Source organism: Brienomyrus brachyistius, chromosome 11, assembly GCF_023856365.1.
Source record: "Brienomyrus brachyistius isolate T26 chromosome 11, BBRACH_0.4, whole genome shotgun sequence".
NCBI lineage: Eukaryota > Metazoa > Chordata > Actinopteri > Osteoglossiformes > Mormyridae > Brienomyrus > Brienomyrus brachyistius.
Genome location: NC_064543.1, coordinates 9,328,676 through 9,350,044, shown reverse-complemented (window position 1 = coordinate 9,350,044; position 21,369 = coordinate 9,328,676). Strand labels below are relative to the sequence as shown.

At 51.5% G+C, this 21,369-nt stretch overlaps 1 protein-coding gene across 1 annotated transcript in view; it reads right to left on the bottom strand.

Moving 5' to 3' along the window:
- fam189a1 (family with sequence similarity 189 member A1) overlaps positions 1-21,369 on the bottom strand; it is a 92,170-nt gene that overhangs the window by 29,352 nt on the left and 41,449 nt on the right. The window contains exon 2 of the mRNA XM_048969526.1: positions 20,284-20,340. Coding sequence (XP_048825483.1) covers positions 20,284-20,340 — 57 coding nt within the window. The remainder of the gene's footprint in view (positions 1-20,283; positions 20,341-21,369) is intronic.

Genomic DNA, 21,369 nt, shown 5'->3' with positions numbered 1-21,369 from the left:
CACATAACTGACAGATGTAAAAATTAATCAGGGGACTTCGTACAGCTAAACAGCCTGTATAAATCCCAGGAATTAATGTCTGATGGGTAAAGATATGAGCTACTCAGTCACGTACAGAATCACAGAATGATACTGAAGGTGAGCCTGATATATGGGGGGTTTCGGCTTTCACCCGCTTTTAAAGTGCCATTTGTTGTTTTTAAAGCACTCGATCCTTGTTGGCGTTCATTCAGTTGTATGTTAATCAGCAGAGGAGGGTGCAGTGCAATGTACTAACAAGAGGGGGCGTTGTCATGGGGCAAAAAAGCTAACGGAGCCTCCTTTATGTGGATGCGATCAATCAGTCGAGAAAACCAGTAGTCAACCTGCCCCATGTAAACAAAATGCAAAATGGTAAAATAACAGCCACCATAAAAGACGGTAAGCTGGGGGGGACGGATTTATTACCTGGAATAAAAAAGGAATCAGAGAATCACTTTGTCTGAGGAATGGAGCAATAAAATAGGAGTGAGTACACTGGTGAGTATGCTGGCGAGTACGTGGTGAGTACACTGGCGAGTACGCTGGCGAGTACGTGGTGAGTACGCTGCCGAGTACGCTGGCGAGTACGTGGTGAGTACGCTGGCGAGTACGGTGGCGAGTACGCTGGCGAGTACGGTGGTGAGTACGCTGCCGCGTACGCTGGCGAGTACGCGGGTGAGTATGTGGTGAGTACGCTGGCGAGTACACTGGCGAGTATGTGGTGAGTACGCTGCCGAGTACGCTGCCGAGTACGGTGGCGAGTACGCTGGCGAGTACGCGGGTGAGTATGTGGTGAGTACGCTGGCGAGTACACTGGTGAGTATGTGGTGAATACGCTGGCAAGTACGCTGGCGAGTATGTGGTGAGTACGCTGGCGAGTATGTGGTGAGTACGCTGCCGAGTACGCTGGCGAGTACGGTGGTGAGTACGCTGCCGAGTACGCGGGTGAGTATGTCGTGAGTACGCGGGTGAGTATGTGGTGAGTACGCTGGTGAATACGCTGGTGAGTATGTGGCGACACTGGGCAGTGAGAGAGGCTCTAGCGGAGCTGCAAAGTTCTCCCCCACCTCAGTGATCCACAGGCCGCTCGCTCAGCTTTTAAGCTACGCCAGCCGCATGGGGGGAGCCACCTGCTTCCTCCAAGGCTTTGGAGGGCCGACCTGAAACCCTCCCCTGAGACGAGGCCAAAGCCGGCCCAGCGCCTGGCTTCAGGATGGCCCGTGGAGGGCTGGATTTCCCCGGTGGCGCTGAAAGGTTACTGCACATCTGATCAAGATGGGAAAACAATTCTAACTATACACAAACGCTATTTAAATTGACAAAAAATATATATGGAAAAAGAAATGACAAGGACAAGCTTGAGGTTAAGAAGAAAAGATCACAAATGGCGAAGTAGGATATCTAGCACAAATGAAAAGTCCTGCTTTACGTGTCTTTTAACAAGCTAATTGCTTTTCAAAGGTCTGTTTAAGCAAAAAGCTCATGTGGGGCACAGGTGATGTAGTGGTTAAGTGGACGAGCGAGTTGAGAGCTGCGGGTTTAGCCTTGAGTTGGCTGCATAAATTAACTTGCCACGCTTCAGTAAAATCTCCACTACAAAGGAGTAAAGCTGAATGATATGCAAGTGAGGTATGAATGAAAGTGTCTGTTAATTATCCATCCATCTTCCATACTGATCTGCTCATTATGGGAAAATAATTCAGTGGCAGTTTATTACGTGCTTTACGGCCCCTTCTCCTCACAGGTGTGCGTTCTGTGTACGGAATTCAGGCATATGTGCAGGTCGACACAGCGCAGCATTGAAGGAGAAGATCCCACGTTTGCCTGGTCGAGACGCACATCGCTCTCGTCGCCAGTATGTCGCCCTCACTCCCAGTATGCTGCTTCCATTCCCAGCACATGGCTTTCATTCCCAGTATGCCGTTGTCCTCGCTCCCAGAACAGCGCTTTTGTTCCCAGTACCCGACTTTCACTCTCAGTATGTCGATTTACTTCCCAGTATGTCACCCTCGCAAGCAAAGTAAACAGTAATGGCATACCGTGGTTAATACCGTGGTTAATACCATGTTAATATCATGTTAATACCGTGGTTAATATCATGTTAATACTGTGGTTAATACCGGCCTATGGCTTGGAAAACATCTTGAATTAAAGGCAGCACAGGTTAAGTCGGCTTTAAGAGCGAGAAATGATTGGTGCGTCCGCTCCTCCGCTGGCCAGTGAGGAGAGGCGCTCATTTGCGAAGCTCTTCATGCTGCCCTTGCCCCCTTACCAGCACCATGCCAACACGTTTTAATTACACCACAGAATCAGATAGCGCCGCTTGACGGCGAGCCATTAATTGTGGTCCGCATGCCAGTCTCGCATTGGGGGCATATGGCCGTGAGATGGCACGTGCCAGTCACCCGCTTCGGGTGTGTTCAGCCATATGTCACGCTCGCCGAGCACAGCCGACGTGGCGGCGGGCCGCCATTTTGTCCTTGCGCTGCGGCAGAGAGGAGGAGATGGCGGCGTCCTTTAAATGAACTCCGGGACAGCAAAGCTCCCCCAGGCAGGCAGGTAACGGGGGGAGGGGGGGGGGGTAATGTGGGTTTGTACCAAGCAGTAGCATTAATACGCGAGTGGCAATGGGGGTGTCAGGTGCCCAATGTAGATCTGTATGCGCACACACCCAAACGCACACACATGCATGCATCAACACCCACACACACACACACACACCCAAACGCACACACATGCATGCATCCACACACACACACACACACACACACACACACACACACACACACCATGAATGTTTGTACACGTATCTTTTTGGCGACTCCATTCATTTCTATGGGCAAAAACCCATACAAAAAAAAAAAATCTCAACAATGCCAACCCTAACCCCCACCCAGCCCTAACCTTAGACATAAGTAACCAAACAACCAAACAATACAAGAGTTTTGGCATTTTTAGGTTTTTGATTGCAGTCACAGGTTGACAATGCAGTAGTTGAATTTCCCCTTATGAAGAGCAAAAAAAATGAGAGGTGTTTATCATATTGTTGGGACATTTGGTCTCCAGAACGCAATATATAATGAACAAACAAACGCACACATACACACATGCTCCTCCTACACCGCCAATCCTGCTTCAGTCAGGCGACACCCAGGTGACTCCCAATATCCAGACACATATGGGACAAGCTCAGAATGTCTCACTGACCAGCTGGTGTCCATCTTTTACATGTACATGCACTAACAGTCAAATTATTACTGTGTACTGTAAGGCATATTTTGTAAAGGCCTGCTTTGAGTGTCACAGATTGTAATCTTGTTGCCTTGACAGTATTTGACTCTTTACCCAGCTGAGGATGCCTGAATGTATCCTCCTGTTTGGGATTGACTCAAACCAGCTCTAAGGCAGCGTTTCTCAGCCCAGTACTGGTGACCCCACGGGGGGCCACGTTTTCTCTCCCTCCTGCGTTGTTGCCCGGCCCACGTTTTCGCTCCCTCCTGCGCTGTTGCCCGGCCCACGTTTTCGCTTCCTCCTGTGCTGTTGCCCGGCCCACGTTTTCGCTCCCTCCTGCGCTGTTGCCCGGCCACCGTTTTCGCTCCCTCCTGCGCTGCTGCCCAGCCCACATTAGCACCCTGGCCAAGCCATGGGAGATTCCTGCTGGGATCACCGTTCTGAGAACCTCTATCAAAGCTCTTCCCTTAGGCCAAAAAGCACACAAACCATGGGGTGACGCTTTACATGAACTGCACCTTCATAATGTATTCATTAAGTATTCATAAAACATCCATAAACATCATGCATGGATACCTCAACATCATAATATCCCATAACAGCTGTAATATACATTAATAACAAATAAACATATTTGTATTGTTCTTTGTATTGTTGTATTGTTAGGATGTTAAAGTGTTGACAACGACTTGCATGCTGCTTATGAATGTTCTATGAATGTATTATGAAGGTGCACTGAATGTAAAATGTTACCAAACATGGGAACCTACGTAAAAGGCTCAAAGACGACTAACTCGCAAAACCCTTAGGATCTGAATAACATCTGGTTAAGTAATTATTCCCAATAATAGGTGCATCTTCTACCTACATTTTATATAAATTCCAGTATGATCCAGGCTTCTTACAGTTACTGCTGTGTCCCCGCTTTAGCGGCATAAAGCCCACTAATCGTATCTTCAGAGCAAGCAAACAATAAGACAGGAGTGAGGCTTGTAAAAAAAAACCCAGATGGAACAGCCTGGCTTGTTGAAAGGGAGAGATAAACTTAATTGAAATCTCTGAAACAACAAGGCATCGAGCCGCAGTCACTGCGGCAAAATCCCATTTGCGACGTAACACATGAATTCACCGGGACAAACGGGGTCCATGCGGACCCCGCGCCGCCTTCCCAGCGTGCCCGGAATGCCAGTGCAGTACAAGCAGCCTGGGGCAGATATACAGCGTGTTCGCCGCCAATAAAGGCGACAGATAAGAGAGCTGTAAGAAAACAACACCATAAAACCGGCGGCAGACAAAAAATACGACTGAAAGCAGCCTGGCAGCATCCTGTGGCTTCATCACGTCGCAATTCTTCCGCACCAATGAAACCAGCGATTTTAAAGAGCCCAATAAAGATGGACAAAAACAAACATCTGCTTTATGGACTGCTGCTCCGGTCCATAGCGTCGACCCCAAGATGCCGGCGGTAACCAGGCAGACACCTGGCTGGAGACAGGAATCCCACACCTCGCCGAATATAGCACACTAATTACAACATGACAGACCATTATGCTATCAGCTAATTACAGAGCCGGCAGCAGTGGGGGCCACGGCTTTGCATCGGCTGCTAACGCAGGACGCAAAACAGATGAATGGAATGTAAACAGTGCAAATGGCGTCTGCCTCAGGGTGGTACGAGGGCCCTGCAGACCTCGCGTGGAAGAAGAGGGGGCATCGCAATCGCGACCGGGTCAGGTTGCCGTCCTGTGAGATAGCGGCCTGGTCGAAACGTGGTTCTTCGGGCAGCTCATCGATGTTCCTGTGCTGTGCTACGCTTGACCGACAGCACAGTACGGACACAGTTAAAGAGATAAATGATGAACTAAACAGACAGAGACAGCCTGCCTTACTCACAGACCTGGCTTGTGAGTAAAGACTAAATCCCTGTTAACTTTGAGATATAAAGGCGGTTGTTCTGTGCGGTTACACACTAAGGAAAAGGAGAAAAGCACAAACCTGACTGCTGCAGCCCAGAATACAGAATTAATGAAAGTCCTCTGTGACGAGTCTTCATTCATTTCAGAGCAGCTCAGGTTTAGCGGCCTGAGTCACAGGTCCTCTGGGTTCACACACACACACACACACACACACACACACACACACACACACGTCTGGGGCTGTGAAAACGTCGCTCCGCGCAGCGAAAGCTGCTCGACTGGCCATCTCTGCCTTAAGGTGCATTTCTGTCTCCCGAATCTTTCAGGTTACACTCCCAAGTCCTAAAAACCCTGCACCTCCCTGTATGACTTGTGTACACAACCTTGCCGCTCCCTGCTCTCTGCCCCCCAACATGGGTGGGGTCCTGGTGGGGTGGTCAGGGATGTGCAGTCAGCATGGGGGGGGGCGCCACACCAACAGCAGCTGGTCTCAATATACCAACACAATAATTAACCCTTCCCCCGCCGGCACTGGCCTCGGTGCCCACTGGAAGGTGGATCGTGTTGCAGACCCAAAAGGCCAGCTCTGTGCCCCCCCCAGCACAGCAGGAATACCGGCACAGGTTCAGAGAATCTGGTCCAACGTCAAACAGCCCAAAGGAAGCAATTTGCACATCTTGTGGGGGTGAAACGACATGGGACCACACGTTCCCCCCTGAACCCCCCGAAAGCTGCTAATGACTGCTGGGGGTCCCTACAGACCTTGGGCATTTTCCAGCAGTGAAGGGTCATGACATGGGCTGAGCTGGTCGAGGGGTCGGTGAGCCGCTGGGGTCAGGTTGGGGAGCCAGAAAGGAGTCCCTGCCAGATTAACTCCGACGGGATCCTGAAGCACCAGGATGGCGTTCAATCCCGCTTCCGAGGCTCCCGCTCCTCCATGGCCGAGAGCCTCCCTTCTCAGGCGGAAGGCATCCCATGTCCCACACAGATCGTCCAGCCAGTCGTGACCCAGCACCCCTCTGCAGGTCCCTCATTCAGAGACGAGGCAGACAGTAAACATAAGAGCTGAGATTACAGGTGAGGTAATTGAAAACCTAGAGGTACACAGACTCTTATCTACCCATGTGTGAGCAGGGAGGTGTAGACGTCTCGGAGCAGAGAGAAGGCTGCTGATGGCCCTTCGCTCATGTTTGACCGGCTTACTAACAAAACGAAACCTGCTTTCACTCCCTCGTCCGAGTCAGTCCTCTCCAAACACAACGTCCGCGCTCTGTCCCTGCATTCCTACGTCCCTCCCCCCTACAAAAGGTGAAACGTTTGTCTCTGCTCCTTGTTTCAGCCCCCCCAAAAAACTCCCTAACCCATCGTCCCTCTCACATGTCACACGGATCAGTCCACTGACCCAAAAGAAGCATGTCTTACGACATCCCTAGAAATATTTATATAAGCTACACCGTCCACTCAGCTGTCGATTCTGAAATGTTCCAAACAAACAGCAGCACAGAGTTCACTCTGCTGGGTCGTACGTAGGACCGCGCCACGTTCGCAGGGCGGGCAGAGGGGAGACGGAGGAAAGACCACGGACAGCTGGATGACTGAAGACCAAAAACAGCAGAAGGCAGCTGGAATCGAGAAAAACGGGGAGAGGGAGACAGAAGCCCCCCCCCCCAACCCGGAGATGCCATTTCTGCATTAGTCTTGTCGGAGGTCCATGGAGGATCTAGAGGTTGGGCCTACTGTCAACTCTGAATGACACTGGGATGTGAGTGGCCTCATTGAGAAGACCATAATGAGTTATATAGGGTAATAATATATAACTGAGGGACGTCCTGGGGGGGGGGGGGGGGGGGGCTCAGGGAGAGGAGAGTGGGGGAGGATGAGGCAGATGGGGACAGACAGCCTGCAGCCATGGTGAAATCAGGGGGGCCGGCAGGGTTACAAACAGGATTATACAGCCAGGGGGCGCTGTTGCAACACTCCTACTCTGGGTATTGCAATAATATCCCGGAACCCTAACCCCTCCACCCCAGCGCGAGGCCGGTTCTGGAGATGGCGTCACAGTTTGCACTGGGACACTCCCCTCACCCCCCAGCACTTGCGGCATATAAGTGTCTGTATAAACAAGAGGGACGCCCAGGAACAGAGCAGATGGACTCCCCGTGGGCCAGCGTGTTGCTCGCCATCACAACCCTCGCCCATTTGCATGCAGTCAGAAACATTCGCCCACTTACAAAAATAAATGAAGCGACGCTAAGAAGAGCAGAAATATTCACATATTATACGTCTCCGTCTCCCAGCTGCTCGCCTTGGCTGGAAGCGGGGAGCCGCTCTCAGGAACAACAGGCACCCTACCGGTCTGTCGCAGGGCATGCGACAGGTGTTTTAGAGACACAACTCACCTAAGTACATGTTCCTGAACTTCAGGAGACAATACATCCAAATGTAGGGAGAACATGCCTGGAGCTGGATGAAGGATTCGAACCCCTAACCCCAGAGGCTGTGGCACTAATCCCTAAGCCATTCAGGTACTGAAAACATTTCACCAACAGGTCACCAACTCACACCTGATATATATGCATGCCTCTGAGGCCACGCCCCCACCCCCTCGGCCTAGTGAAATACTATCAGCACACACTGCATTGTGTTTTTCGCCCTAATATGAAAGCGACATGATTAAGCGCCACTGCGCTTTAACTGGAAGTCAGTATCACAGCCTGTGAGGAAGAGACCAGCCCACAGACAATCAGAAAGCCCCTAATCAGCCATCGGACGGAAATATAATTCACATTCTAATTAATACGGATACACAGGCATCAGCCTGGGGGGAAATAACGTGTAAACCTTATCTGAGCTGGGAGGATCCTCCATACTTCATCCTGCAAAAAGATCTAACTACCCCCCCCCCCCCCCCCCCACTATGTGACAGGGCTCTGGAGCATGCAGTGCTGTGGCGGGTTGTTCTCCAGCCAGCAGCTGAAAAACAGACAGGGGGATGATCCCCCGATCTATAGCAAGCTGTGAAGCACTGCCTCTAATTTCATACTCCCAATATACTCCCGTTATACTCCCGTTATACTCCCACATTAGCCCATCAACATCCAGCGCTCGATCACACCAAACCGCGCAGCCCCTCCTCAGAAACGAGCTCCTTTTTTGACAACCCCTCCCCGCACTCACACTTTTTCAGGCCTATGATGCCATATTCTGGTGTCAAAACAATCAATAACAAGTTTCGTCTCAAGGGTAAGAGCAGAATCAGGAGCTGGCAGCAACAAAAAATGGATTTCCTTTGGCCAGAAGCTCGACTCAGGTGTGGGATGTTTCACGCCATGCATAGGATTATGTCTCGTGGGGCTTTTGGCAAATCGGCCACATTTTTTTGGACAGATTTCCATATTCCTGGCTTTATACTCCAGCCTTACATCCCCATGCTTGTTTGAATGATGACCTTTAGTCATTTTATTATCCCTGTTAGGAATTCTATGCTACATAAATCTCTGAAGCAGATTTGTTTCCGCCTTCATTACATCACTTCCTGTGGAGCCCACTGTGGGGTCGGCAGAAGGTGACGGGTTCCAGGCTGGTGACCAAACAGCAGTGTCCTAATTACACAGTGACACTTCAGGACACTCTCACCCTGCTGCCCTTTAGAGGAAGTAGCTTTGCTTCAAGGCTCATAAGCATCTCATTCTGTCGGTCAGGTCTCATTCTCCAAAGGCAGGATAAGAACTCAGGGTGGGGGCGGGGGGGGGGGGGGGTCTCGCGTTCTGAGCCACACTCCCACAGCTGTGAATGTAGCCATTGCTGGTGGCGAGCTTGGCCATGGGGGGCTCGAGTCACAGCTCAAACCAAAGCCTTTCCCAGACCCGGCTGTGAGTCTCTTCTGCAGAACAAAGACTGAATTTCTTGGAGGTAAAAAGCCCAAGACTCGGGCATCATGGAGCCCATCAGACAGAGAGGAAACGCAACCGGGGAACATGAACCAAACGCGACCTAAACGCCAGTTACAGAGTCACTCTGCCACTCTGGTCAAACGCGAACTTAATGAATGAACATGCAAAGCCCCGCAGGTCAGGCAAAGGAGGACGTTCAGTGATTTTATCACCAAACACAGAGGCATCTCTGTGAAACAGCCTGGAATCCTGTCACTGTAGCCGTCTCCCAATGCCTTAATCTCACCTCTCAATGAAAAGAGCAGAATGAGATGCGTGAGTGTACGCTGCAGCCGTGCAACACGGAATATCTGCAGCGATTTGGAAACAGGCAAATTAATTACTGGTGGAGAGCTCTGAGAGCAGCATACAGAACCACAAAAACACTGCTGAGACAGTAAACTCTCTCTGTCATACGCTGGAGGAAGGACCCAAACATGTCTAGATCGTTTATCCTTCATCCTAAACACATAATTTCATTGCCCAGTTGTCTTTATAGGCAGGGAAAAGGGCTGAAAAGATGACTATGGTCTTGATTTTTTTTATAATGGCTGAAGTCGGACTATAGAACAGGCGGAGTGTACGCCCAGGCGGGGAAACCACTGACCCAGAGGGGGTAGGTTGTGGGGTCACCTACATGCAGCACCTCCTAACCTCCTAACCAAAAATATCACCACATCTTGTTTTTTTTCCAGTGAAATCCAGTGAAACGGTTAGTGCTAGAGACCAAAGACATCAGCAGAGCCAGTCTGCTGCAACTATGTCTGACCGCGAGATGAAAATGCGCCCCCCCCCCCTCTTTTTTTGAGGATTCCATCTGTAAAACAAAACACTACAAGAAAGCCCAAATGGAACCATTAGCAAACCCTCAACGGGACACACTGGAAGGCTCCCTCAGGAGGTAAGCAGTCAGCTGACACCGCAGAGGCCAAAATACACTGAAGGAGGCGGAAGTGGGATTCTGGGTAAACACGTCACGTGGGACTAACGCAAGCACACGCACGGCTGCTGGTGTCGTGACCCATTAGAAAGGAACCAGACCAGTCATCCAAACCTGTGTGGTCGGTATAAACAGCAGGACAGCGACTGTAATGTCTACGGCCAGTTCGTCCGCCTCATTTTTAAGCCTCTGTGAGGCGATTAGCATCATTTTCATTGTTCGGTTACTTATTGTGTGTTTTTATCTGAATCTGAGAAGTCGGGGGCCACACAATCAGCTCCGCCCCCCCCCCCCTTCTGGGACTCCTGTCCCCCTCCCCCCACTGCTGGGGTACCTGCAGTAATAGGGGTCCTTGTGCCCCTGTGCTCTGGCGTGTGTCAGCGAGCTGGCGGGGAGAGGAAGGGCGCGTCCTTTGGGACCGCATAGATCCTTCAAGGTCACGCCAGAGGTCAGGCTGCACTAGCGAGAGGAAACAAAGCGCTGTAAACTAACTACCTTCGGTACGGACAACGTTTACTTCCCATTGCTTGATCTCTTTTATGAACCTAATTCTGTTTTACGAGTGATAGACAAATAAAGGCAGAATAGGGGAGGGAGACAGGAAATAGGCCCCCCTTTTCTCAGGCTCGAAGGTGTCATGTGACTAAACCATCTGACCCTTTAAGGCAACAAAGCAGCGGCTGTCAGCTCTGGGCCCGGCAGGCGACGCCCTCCGCAGATCTACCAGAACGTTCTCTTTTTTACTCGTAGCTGTAAAAAGCGATTTAGCCGGATCCATTCATCTATTCAAGGCTGTTGGAGATTTAAAGCTGCACACAGCGACCTGCCCAGATCAGGCTTGGGGAGCGCAGGCACAAAGAGACCTAAATCCCGATAACTGCAGAAAAACCAGGAAATTAAATACTTCCTATAGGAAGAAGAAGGACAAACGCTCAGTATAAATGTCCAGATGGAACTTACCTCTAAATGTCGGTGTTTTCATGATTCTTTCATTGATTCTTGGTTAAATTGCCCAGACTGTTATCTGAGTTTTATTGTACTTCATTATTAAAAACCTGTTCTGTCATCTATTTCACAATATAAAAGAAATAAAAAACGTTTTCACACTGATTCCATCACAAATATAGCAACATCAAGCATTTGAGCTTTGATTTGGTTGATCTGGGAAAAGAACAGAATCTGCGATCTCTGTACTTAGGAGAATCACGTTTAGCGATGTTTCATGGGTAATAAATAGTAGCTTTAATCTGTAGTGTGTTTTTTTAAAACGAGGCCCAACGACGGCGTCTATCACTATGAAGTCTAGAGACTAAATGTGGATGATACTATAATAACATAAGAAGTTTACAAACGAGAGGAGGCCATTCGGCCCATCAAGCTCGTTTGGGGAGAATTTAGCTAATAGCTTAGAGTTGTTAAAATCTTATCTAGCTCTGATTTAAAGGAACCCAGGGTTTTAGCTTGCGCTACACTAACAGGAAGACTATTCCATACTCTAACTACACGCTGTGTAAAGAAGTGTTTTCTCAAATCCATTTTAAAATGTTCTCCCGCTAATTTACACTTATGGCCATGAGCTCTAGTATTTAAACTAATACTGAAATAGCCATTTGGCTGAACAGCATCCAGACCTGTTAGAATCTTATATACCTGGATCATGTCCCCCTTTAGTCTCCTTCGCTCAAGGCGAAACAGATTCAGCTCAGCTAACCTCTCCTCATATGACATTCCTCTAAGACCAGGAATTAGTCTTGTAGCCCTACGATGAACCCTTTCCAAGGCAGCAATGTCCTTTTTAAGAAAAGAACATAAGTACTAATGTCATAATGAATACTATTGTATCCCACGATGCCACTCAGCTTTCCAATGGCTTAACTATGACTTAAAACTGTGTCTAAACTGGACAAACAGCTAAACAGCCTTTAAACTGGAATGTTTGTTCTCCTGTTGAGGCCAAGTATGGAGCAAAAACAGACTCCGGGGAGAGACCCTTAGGGGCAGCCATCGGTGAAAACAGTCAGTAACAAGACGGCAGTTTCTGCACACAGCCTACTCCTCATTGATCCTCTGAGCCATGTCGTAGGTACAGGGGCACGTCCCACATGTCCCACATATCCCACACGTCCCACGTGTCCCGTGCATCCCACACAACGCAAGGGTCCCACATGTTCCACACATCCCACGTGTCCCACACATCCCACGTGTCCCGTGCATCCCACACAACGCACGCGTCCCACATGTCCCACACATCCCACGTGTCCCACACATCCCACGTGTCCCGTGGGCGGGGTGCAAACCCATCACAGGGCACACTATTGTATAAAATGAAACCCTGTTATGTCTGTATTATTCTGTCCTTAATTTGTATCTGATCAGTCAGTCATGTGATCAACATCCTGTAGGGAGGCCATGACGGTAAGATCTCGGGTCCAGCTGTCCGCCCACCCTTCTGGCCGTTCCTGTCAGCCTGCTCCTCTCTTCTTCCACAGTGATTTTGTCATTCTAATGGTCGGGCTGTAATCCAAAGCGTCGGCACCTCCCTGCTCTACCAGCCTGGCCCCACATCCTTCAGCTCACCTAATCAGTCGTGCTCAGGCTGGACTGCGGTGAGACTGCAGCCATAACTCTGTCACACGGGCGCAAAGGAACACCAGCATGCGACACGCTAAGCCCAGCGGAGTGTCTGAACCACAGTCATTTTCCACAAGCCATCCCGACGGAGAGGGACGGGCCCCCACCGTAATCTGAGTGCCTGTCCCGGATTATTTACTGGACGCTGACTTTTGGCGCCCGAGCCAGTCCTGCGCTCGTCCCTGAACTCAGGCTCCTGTTACATTTAATTTCTCGTCCATTCTTCTAGGATGTCTTATCGCCGGGCTGTTTGCCAAAGGGTGGGGGGAGGAAAGGGAGGAGGGGGGCAATCTCATCTTCAATAAAGAACACCCACTTAATCAAGGGAATGCTGGGAGGGGGGAGTGGGGCTCTCTCTGCCCGTGGATGCCGAGCCCCGGGGCGTGTGCCGGAGCGTCCGCCATTCTGCCTGCCGGGGAAATGAGCGGTATCCTGATATCCAGCGGAGGGGCTGCACAGCGCTGCCTTAGGGGACCAGCCCAGTTGTATGTGCTAGGTGCCATTACCACCACGAGCAGAAATGACAAGCAGCCGCCTGTAGGGGGCGCTGTTTTGCTGTCACAGCAGCGGGTGAGAGGGTTTAATGATCCTCTAACCCGGTTCACAAAGACACAATGGATGTGCATCAGGTCCCTCTGCCCTCTGCAGTGATGCTTCTGTACCTCCACCATTTCCTCCAAAGCAAAACCAGGCTTAAGTCTGACTACATCCCCATCCATCTGGGCGTGACGCTACGTCAGGTCGCCTGTCCACCACCAGAGGTTTCCCTTCCTCTCTCTGCCACAGACAGTCCCATCCTCATTTCAGTAAACACCCCCAAACACGAACGAAGACCTGCTTCCACAGAGCGTGGGCCTCAACCTCTTTTCACGTCCTTGATGAAACATGCCCCCCCCCCCCCCACCCTGCACGAGATACGCTGTCAGCGTACAGAGCGATTCGCCGAGCGCCGGAGCGCAAGGCCGCGGCAGCAAGACGCGTGCTGAGTTATGAGCCGATCGTCCCTCTTCAGACAGCAGGGGAGGTAATGAAGCTCATGGCCCTGGCAGCACTGCGTTACCCCCCCCGTGCCGGGTCTGCCGCTTAATCACCCTTCAGTGCTTTCAGAGAAGACAGGGGGCCATAGCACTCCTGGAATACGTCTTCAATGTACTGGGGGGAGCAGGGAGAGTGCGACCCGATTCCCATCTGCCTGTCCAGCGACATGGAATAAGAGTCAGGTGGAAATGTGGCCCCTCTCTGAAACTGAAGATCTTCATCACTGACGAGGCCGGGCGATTACATACAGAGGCGACGCCCTGCAGAGATGTGGCTCACGATAAGTAGGGCTCCCGGGGGGGGGGGGGGGGGGGCGGGGGGGGGCGGCAGTGAGCTGTGGGCATCGCATCAAGTTAAACTGCAAGGAGGTTCAAGTGTGTATCAGAGACAGTCGAGCACCCAGACAGCTGCAGCCGCCCCTTCCACCCTATCCCATAATAATCCCAGCGATCCTGACCAAAAGCCTGGACGGAGGGGCAGAAGGCAGGGTGGGAGTCAGGTCCATCGTGGGTCACTTACACTTACGCAGGTATTCTTCTGTGCAGGCGATTTTAAGTTACTGAGTCACTTCAAGCCCTCCCAGAAAGAGAGAGAGAGAGAGAGAGAGAGAGAGAGAGAGATGGAGAGATAGAGAGAGAGAAAAGGGGAAAGAGAGACAGGGAGAGAGACGGGGAGAGACAGATAGAGAGAGAGGGTGACAGCGAGAGAGAGAGACAGTGGGACAGAGAGAGGTAGAGTGAGATAGAGAAAGATAGACAGAGAACGAGATGGTGGGACAGAGAGAAGGACATAGAGAGAGAGAGTGACAGGACGAGATAAAGAGAGAGAGAGACGGTGGGACAGAGAGAGAGATAGGGTGAGATACAGAGAGAGATAGAGAGAGAACAAGATGGTGGGACAGAGAGAGAGAGAGAGAGAGAGAGAGATGGTAGGACAGAGAGAGATAGATAGACTTTTTTGACTTTTAACCACCTTTATTAAACAGTGTACAAACAATCCTAATCGCAGCCCGAACAGTAACTCAGCGCGAATCACCAGGCAAAAACCAAAGCGCCATCAGCAGAAAATATCACAGGTCCCTCGTCGAAAACCCATTTTTCCCGAAAAACAGCCAAATTGTCCGTCACCTGAAGTCCACACGAACACGTGACTCCACCAGGGTCTTAAACATGTCCAAAACGTTAATGGAGATAAAGAGAGAGAGACTGTGGGACAGAGAGAGAAATAGGAAGAGATAGAGAGAGAACGATATGGTGAGACAGAGAGAGATAGAGAGGGAAAGAGATGGAGAGAGAGAGTGAGAGAGAGAGAGAGAGAGAGAGAGAGAGAGAAAGAGAGAGAGAGAGAGTGAGAGTGCACGTGGCAGAGAGCTGGGAGCCAGACTGAAAAACAGGAAACAGCAGGGGTGAGAGAGCACATCCTCCATCGTGTCCTCAGACAGGCTTAGCTGCTAACGCAGGAATACCCAGCAAACAGAGGCACTGGGAAGTAAAAGGCTCCATACGGAACCCCCCTGTGACGGCGTCTGTCAAGGAAATCCGTAACATGGGAGCGTGTTGCCGGAATACACAGTGCCAGGCCGAGGGGAAGAACGGCTGTGCGGTGCCCCCCGGCCCACAGTGCCTGGGGCCCCCCACGCTGGCAGTGGCTGGGGCGACGGCTCACGTACACCTATGACATGAGCTCAGCCACATCAGAACATCAGAGCAGCCTAATTAGCCCTGTTCTTTAAAAAAAACACAAGTTTTCACCTTTTTTCAGCTAATTATCTGTTTTACTACCCGAGGGAACAAAACCAACCTGGGAGAATGTCGCCCTGCGGAGCAGCTACTGACAGAACTAACAGCTGCATCTATCAATTAGCAAACTCTGCAAGAAATCAGCTGATTAATTCTGGCACCTTGGCTTTCCTAAGGGGGTGGGGCTCTCCTGGGGGGGAGGACTGGTTAGGACCTCAGGTGAGGTGTAAGACATAATGAGGGTTTGGGAGTCTACAGGAGAGTGTGCCACTCCTGACTGGGTATGAGGACTGACTCTCCATGTTTAAGCGACAGCACCGGAGTGAGCACTGCTCCTGAGTCAGACAGAAGCCCCTCCCCCACCTCAGGCCACCCCCCGCTCACGCCTCACGCTGACACAGGAACGCCACAGCAAGCCTTGAAGCCGGAATGTCTCAGCTTGTGGTCAAGATGTTTGTTTGTCATCCTCCACATTTCCAGCAAAACCATAACATCTCCCCTGTTTATTGAGGAAAACCTGACAGATGGAGGCCAGCAGGGGGAAGCCTCTTCGCTGCCGAGGCCACTTGTGACGGTCGCCACCTGCACGGAGTAACACTGGACTCCTTCTCCTAAAAGGAGCTGCTCTGAGACCAGCATAGATGTTTGGGAATGGAGCACAGCAGAGATCGGCTTCATCCTGGAGCATCTCCCCGGAGCACCATCGCAGCTCTTCTGGCTCGGAAAGGCACCGTACATGGGCTCCAAAGAAGCACACAGTGCCGCTGTAATTGGACACAGCTGCAGGCGTCTTCGTATGATGCCAGGAATCCTTGCTCTGAATCATGGTGGCATTCCCGGGCAGGAGCGTAAGCCAAGGGGGCCCATCACTACCGTCCCGAGGTCCATGGTGTCATGGGAGCACCAAAGCCTTTCAGGAAGATTGCCAATATCACAAGTTCTCTCATAGCCGGCGGTCCAGAGCTGTTGCTCCCCCCACCCCCGTTAGCATCCTGAGCTGGGATGGGTGCAGGTTTGGGAATAGAGTTACGAGATGCTGTGCTGACTGCTGTGAAGATGCCGCGGTGCTCATCGTAACGGAAAACGCTCAGCTACCCATAAGGCACAGCGTGAGGACAGCACTCCAACGGACCCGGTACCGGCAGAGTGAATCAACATAGTCCCACCCCTCAGCTCATGTCAGCGACAGGGGTGTCGCCAGAGATTTTGGGCCCCCAACCCAAAGCAATCGAATTATATACCACATTTTTTAGGGGCCCTGTCACCTAGCCCCCCCCCCCCCATACAGCACCCCTGGCCAGTCTATGTGCCCAGACCCTGCGGAGTTCTATGTGCAGAGGTCATGGTTTCCGTTTCAATGTGATACATTTTGCTTGCAGATATGGTAATACTCTCCCAATACTGGGTACCATCCATACTTAATGGGATAAATATTAGGAAAGTGTTTACGGCTGTTGCTAGGGAGATGTGGGGAGACGGCGGGGGGGGGAATTCCTTGGGGCTTAGAGAGCACGCTGCTCCCCAGACCCCTGAGGGTGTGTGTGTGCGTGCGTGTGTGTGTGCGTGTGTGTGTGCGTGTGTGTGCGTGTGTGTGTGCGTGTGGTTTGGAGGGGGGTCTGAATCAATACGGGGGCATCTGACAGAAGCAGCAGCCTCCCCGCGAGATGCCTCTCCCTGCCAGGCCCTCCAGGGCTTGTGCTTTGTTTATGCAAAGGTTAACGCATGCCAGCAGCTGCAGATGGTAAACACAGCGCCGGCCTTCTTTAAAACCCCCCCCAGGCACAAGTCGCTCAGAAAACTTGACAATCTGAAGAGCTGGGGGCCACAGCCTTGAGAAGTGTGCCGGCGGTGAGCGGAAAACCTCAAGATCTGGGCAGAACTGATGATCGTGAGACTATGGAGAGAGGCTCCTGTGTCTGGCTGGTGTTCAGCGACCCTGATTAGCACACCCAAGCGGTGTAGTGAATGTCAGATGAGGTCAGCGTGGAAGGGGAGACCCTAAGTGGAACGTGAGACCCTAAGCGGAAGGTGAGACCCTAAGCGGAAGGGGAGACCCTAAGCGGAAGGTGAGACCCTAAGCCGAAGGGGAGATCCTAAGCGGAAGGGGAGACCCTAAGCGGAAGGTGAGACCCTAAGCAGAAGGGGAGACCCTAAGCGGAAGGTGAGACCCTAAGCGGAAGGGGAGACCCTAAGCCGAAGGGGAGATCCTAAGCGGAACGTGAGACCCTAAGCGGAAGGGGAGACCCTAAGCGGAAGGGGAGACCCTAAGCAGAAGGGGAGACCCTTAGCGGAAGGTGAGACCCTAAGCGGAAGGTGAGACCCTAAGCAGAAGGGGAGACCCTTAGCGGAAGGTGAGACCCTAAGCGGAGAGCAGTCATCGGTGACAGGTTGCCAGCAGCGACGCTAATTCATCTGCTACCGCAGTTTTGTTTTTCTTGTAACAGCAGAGAATCTGGACGAGGTACAACAACATTCAGCCCCTTGGGACCATCATCAGACACACAGCAAGGAGATGCACACCTCACAGCACCGAGGGTCTGGCTTTAATGATGCGGAGTGTCAACTGAGATCAATTGAAACTATTAGGAGCCGAGTGGGTAACTAAATATTTCATGGGAAGAATTTAAACTGGAGGGGGGGATGATTCACTGACACGGAGCGGCTCCCTGGCTCCGCAGCGCCCGGCGTAACCGGCGAGGACGTCCGGCTCCCTAATTGCTCATTAGATATTCAACATTGTAGCTTTTTACGGAAAAATGAGGCACATTACGCCAATAGCACCCTCGTCAAGCAAGAAGGAAGGGAAGCATTAGTCCGAGTCGCCTGTCTTCGTGTCTCTCCTCCCCATCATCCCTCTGAGGCCTTCATCGCTCTGATGGGAGGAGGCCGGACAGTGACCCCCCCCCAGGAAATGGTGCATGTCACCAATGCAGGAGGAACTTTTTTCCCCGATAATAATATTATTTTGTATCAGTTTTTCTCAATCTCAGAAAGCAGCAACCGACAACGCAGAGCTGAATGCCGCTGCTGTCTGCACCCTGCAGTGTAAGCAGCTCCCGACACGCCCTCCTGTCTGACTCCTCCCATGACCAGGACTAACCAATCAGCCACAGCGTTCCCTGACCATTCCCCCCATCCCAGGAACTCCAGAAGATGGAGAGTAGGAGACCAACCTGGATCGATGCCAGATCTCCCTCCTACAGTCCTGGGAGCCTGACTGACTCAATCCCCCCCATCGGTGCTGTAGTAGTGGGGAGGGGGGGGACTGATTCATTAGCTTCTGTTCTTACAGACGCAGGCCTGGCACTGTGCCAAAAACCACAGGCTCTCTCCAGGGTGGCGATGCTGATACAGGGAGGGCTGCTGTTGTGAATGATCTGGGCGGTGGTGGTGGTGGGGGGGGGGGGGGGTGCAGCATACCTTTGAAAACCCAAGATTCACAACCAAAGGGCTGGGCTTGTGGCGCACAAAGCATCACATGACTGCAAGCCTGCTGAGCGCGCTCAGTGACGAGGACCCTGACCGGCACCTGTGACTCCAGAGACCCCCCCCCGGCGGCGAGATTTCTGAGAGAAGCGACCCGACAGCGGCACGTTCCTCATTCTGGGACGGCGAGTCCTGACCTCCCGCAGCAGCCGTCCGCTCTACACGAGGCGTCAGGGACCTGCTGGCATCCTGCGAGGGCCCGGAGGCCTGAAGCTGACTCAGCGGCTCACACGCAGCCCCGCAGCACAGCGCCGCCACTGGGTCGGTTCCGGCCTGCCTGCTGTGACAGCTGCTACGGTTCTGTGTGTGTGTGTGTGTGTCTGTGTGCGTGTCTGTGTGTGCGTGTGTGTCTGTGTGTGTCTGTGTGTGCGTGTGTGTCTGTGCGTGTCTGTGTGTGTGTGTGTGTGTGCGTGTCTGTGTGTGCGTGTGTGTCTGTGTGTGCGTGTCTGTGTGTGTGTCTGTGTGTGCGTGTGTGTCTGTGTGTGTCTGTGTGTGCGTGTCTGTGTGTGTGTCTGTGTGTGCGTGTGTGTCTGTGTGTGTCTGTGTGTGCGTGTCTGTGTGTGTCTGTGCGTGTCTGTGCGTGTCTGTGTGTGCGTGTCTGTGTGTGTCTGTGTGTGCGTGTCTGTGTGTGTGTCTGTGTGTGCGTGTGTGTCTGTGTGTGTTTGTGTGTGCGTGCGTGATGCAACAGAAGATCAGTGGCCAGTATCGCCTTGATGCCCCGAGGCACCGCCGGTTAAGGTGGGGTGGTGTGAATCCACATCAGGCAGCACTGACCACCTGGTCATTAATCCCACACCGACACGACCACCCATCAGCCACCAGCAGTACAGGGATGCTGTGAGCCTGCAGTCAGACCGGCCAAGGGGCCCCTGGATAGGATCCCAGTCTGGTGCTGGGCACAGCCAGAAAGGGCCATTCAGACACCTAACCACATGCTGTCGGACTGCAGGAGATACTGGAAGTAGCCAGATGAAGCCCCTGAAAACAGAGGGGGGTGGGATGGAGCCCGCAGCTGCAGCAGCGGTGGAGCTCCAGGTAAAATGTTCAGATATTCTTGTAGATCAGCAGGATGACATCCATCTCAGAAAGGTGGATTATTCATGAACACATGCAAAGCAGACAGCTTAGACTGGCCAGCGATGGGCTGTGCTCTGCATGTGGAGGCTTTGGGGCGGGGGGGCGTAGGGAGGGTGCAGTGGCATTCCAAAGAATCCCATTTACAGTGTCAGTGGTTCTTTGAAGGACAATGGGCTCCTCTTGCTCTTTTTCCAGTGAGGGAGCCTGAACTCGGTCATGGTTCATAAATACGTGAATTAGCAGGCCGTCCAAAAACTGGCCTTGTCACTTACCACCAGGGACAGCGGCCTCTTCCAGGACACCACTCCAATCAAGCCAGAGAGAAGCACCTGTCGGGGAAAGAGGACGCAGTCAGCCATCAGCAGACGGAGAGGAGAGGGAGGGACGCTCGCGGAAATCTGCGATCTGACGAAGTTTTTGCTCAGCAGGTGAGCTGAAAATGAGCTACACACACTTGTCGTTTCATGCAGTGTCCCCCGAGCAGGATGCTTGCACAAACAGCACGCCTTGTTTATCCGTCGAGCGGGAAAGAAGTGCTCCAACCTTCCTCTGTATCCCTTTCAACATTTAAGCAGCAGGAAATACAAATATGTCGGCTGTGTGCCGCAGGTAATTCCGTATGCGGATTTAGCCATGTGCCCCTTGCATATCAGTGTTCTACAAAACCATCAATATTCTACAAGACAACAGTCTCACAAACTAAGAACACTACCATGTGAATAAATGTCTTGCATGCGTTTCACAAATACCTATATCTTTTACGCCAATATGAAGCCGGCGCTGACCAAGGTGAGCGTTTCCATTGTAGCGAGACCCTGAATAACCCCAGACAGCCTCACTTTCCATAATAGCAGCTCATTAGGACAGTAAAACAAACACGAGGTGATGCCACTGGCAGGAGAACAGAAGTAGTGACTCGCAACCACAAACACGGGCTGTATGGCGCAAAGAAACGGCACTCTTTGTTTGACGATATGCAATAAATGTACAGGAGACAAAGACATTTAATTATCCTATACAATCAATGGGAGGAAAAGTATTTCAGAATTTATGGCTGGGAAAATATGAGTCAAGGTGATCAACGGTACCCAATAAACAATGTCAGACATTGTAAAAATATGTGAAAAGTCTTACAAACTAAGGGAGGTATGTTTTGATCTGTCATTACAGACATTACTAAACCATCTCGCCTTTACGTACTGGGATTTTATATGACCAAGAGGTGAATATTTCTACAGAAAAAATGTATGAAGACAATCCACGCAGATAAACCGAAACTCAAAAAGAGTTTGATTTAAATGATGAAATTAAAATCAACTTATTTATGCAATATATATCTGTGCCTGAAAAAGTGCACA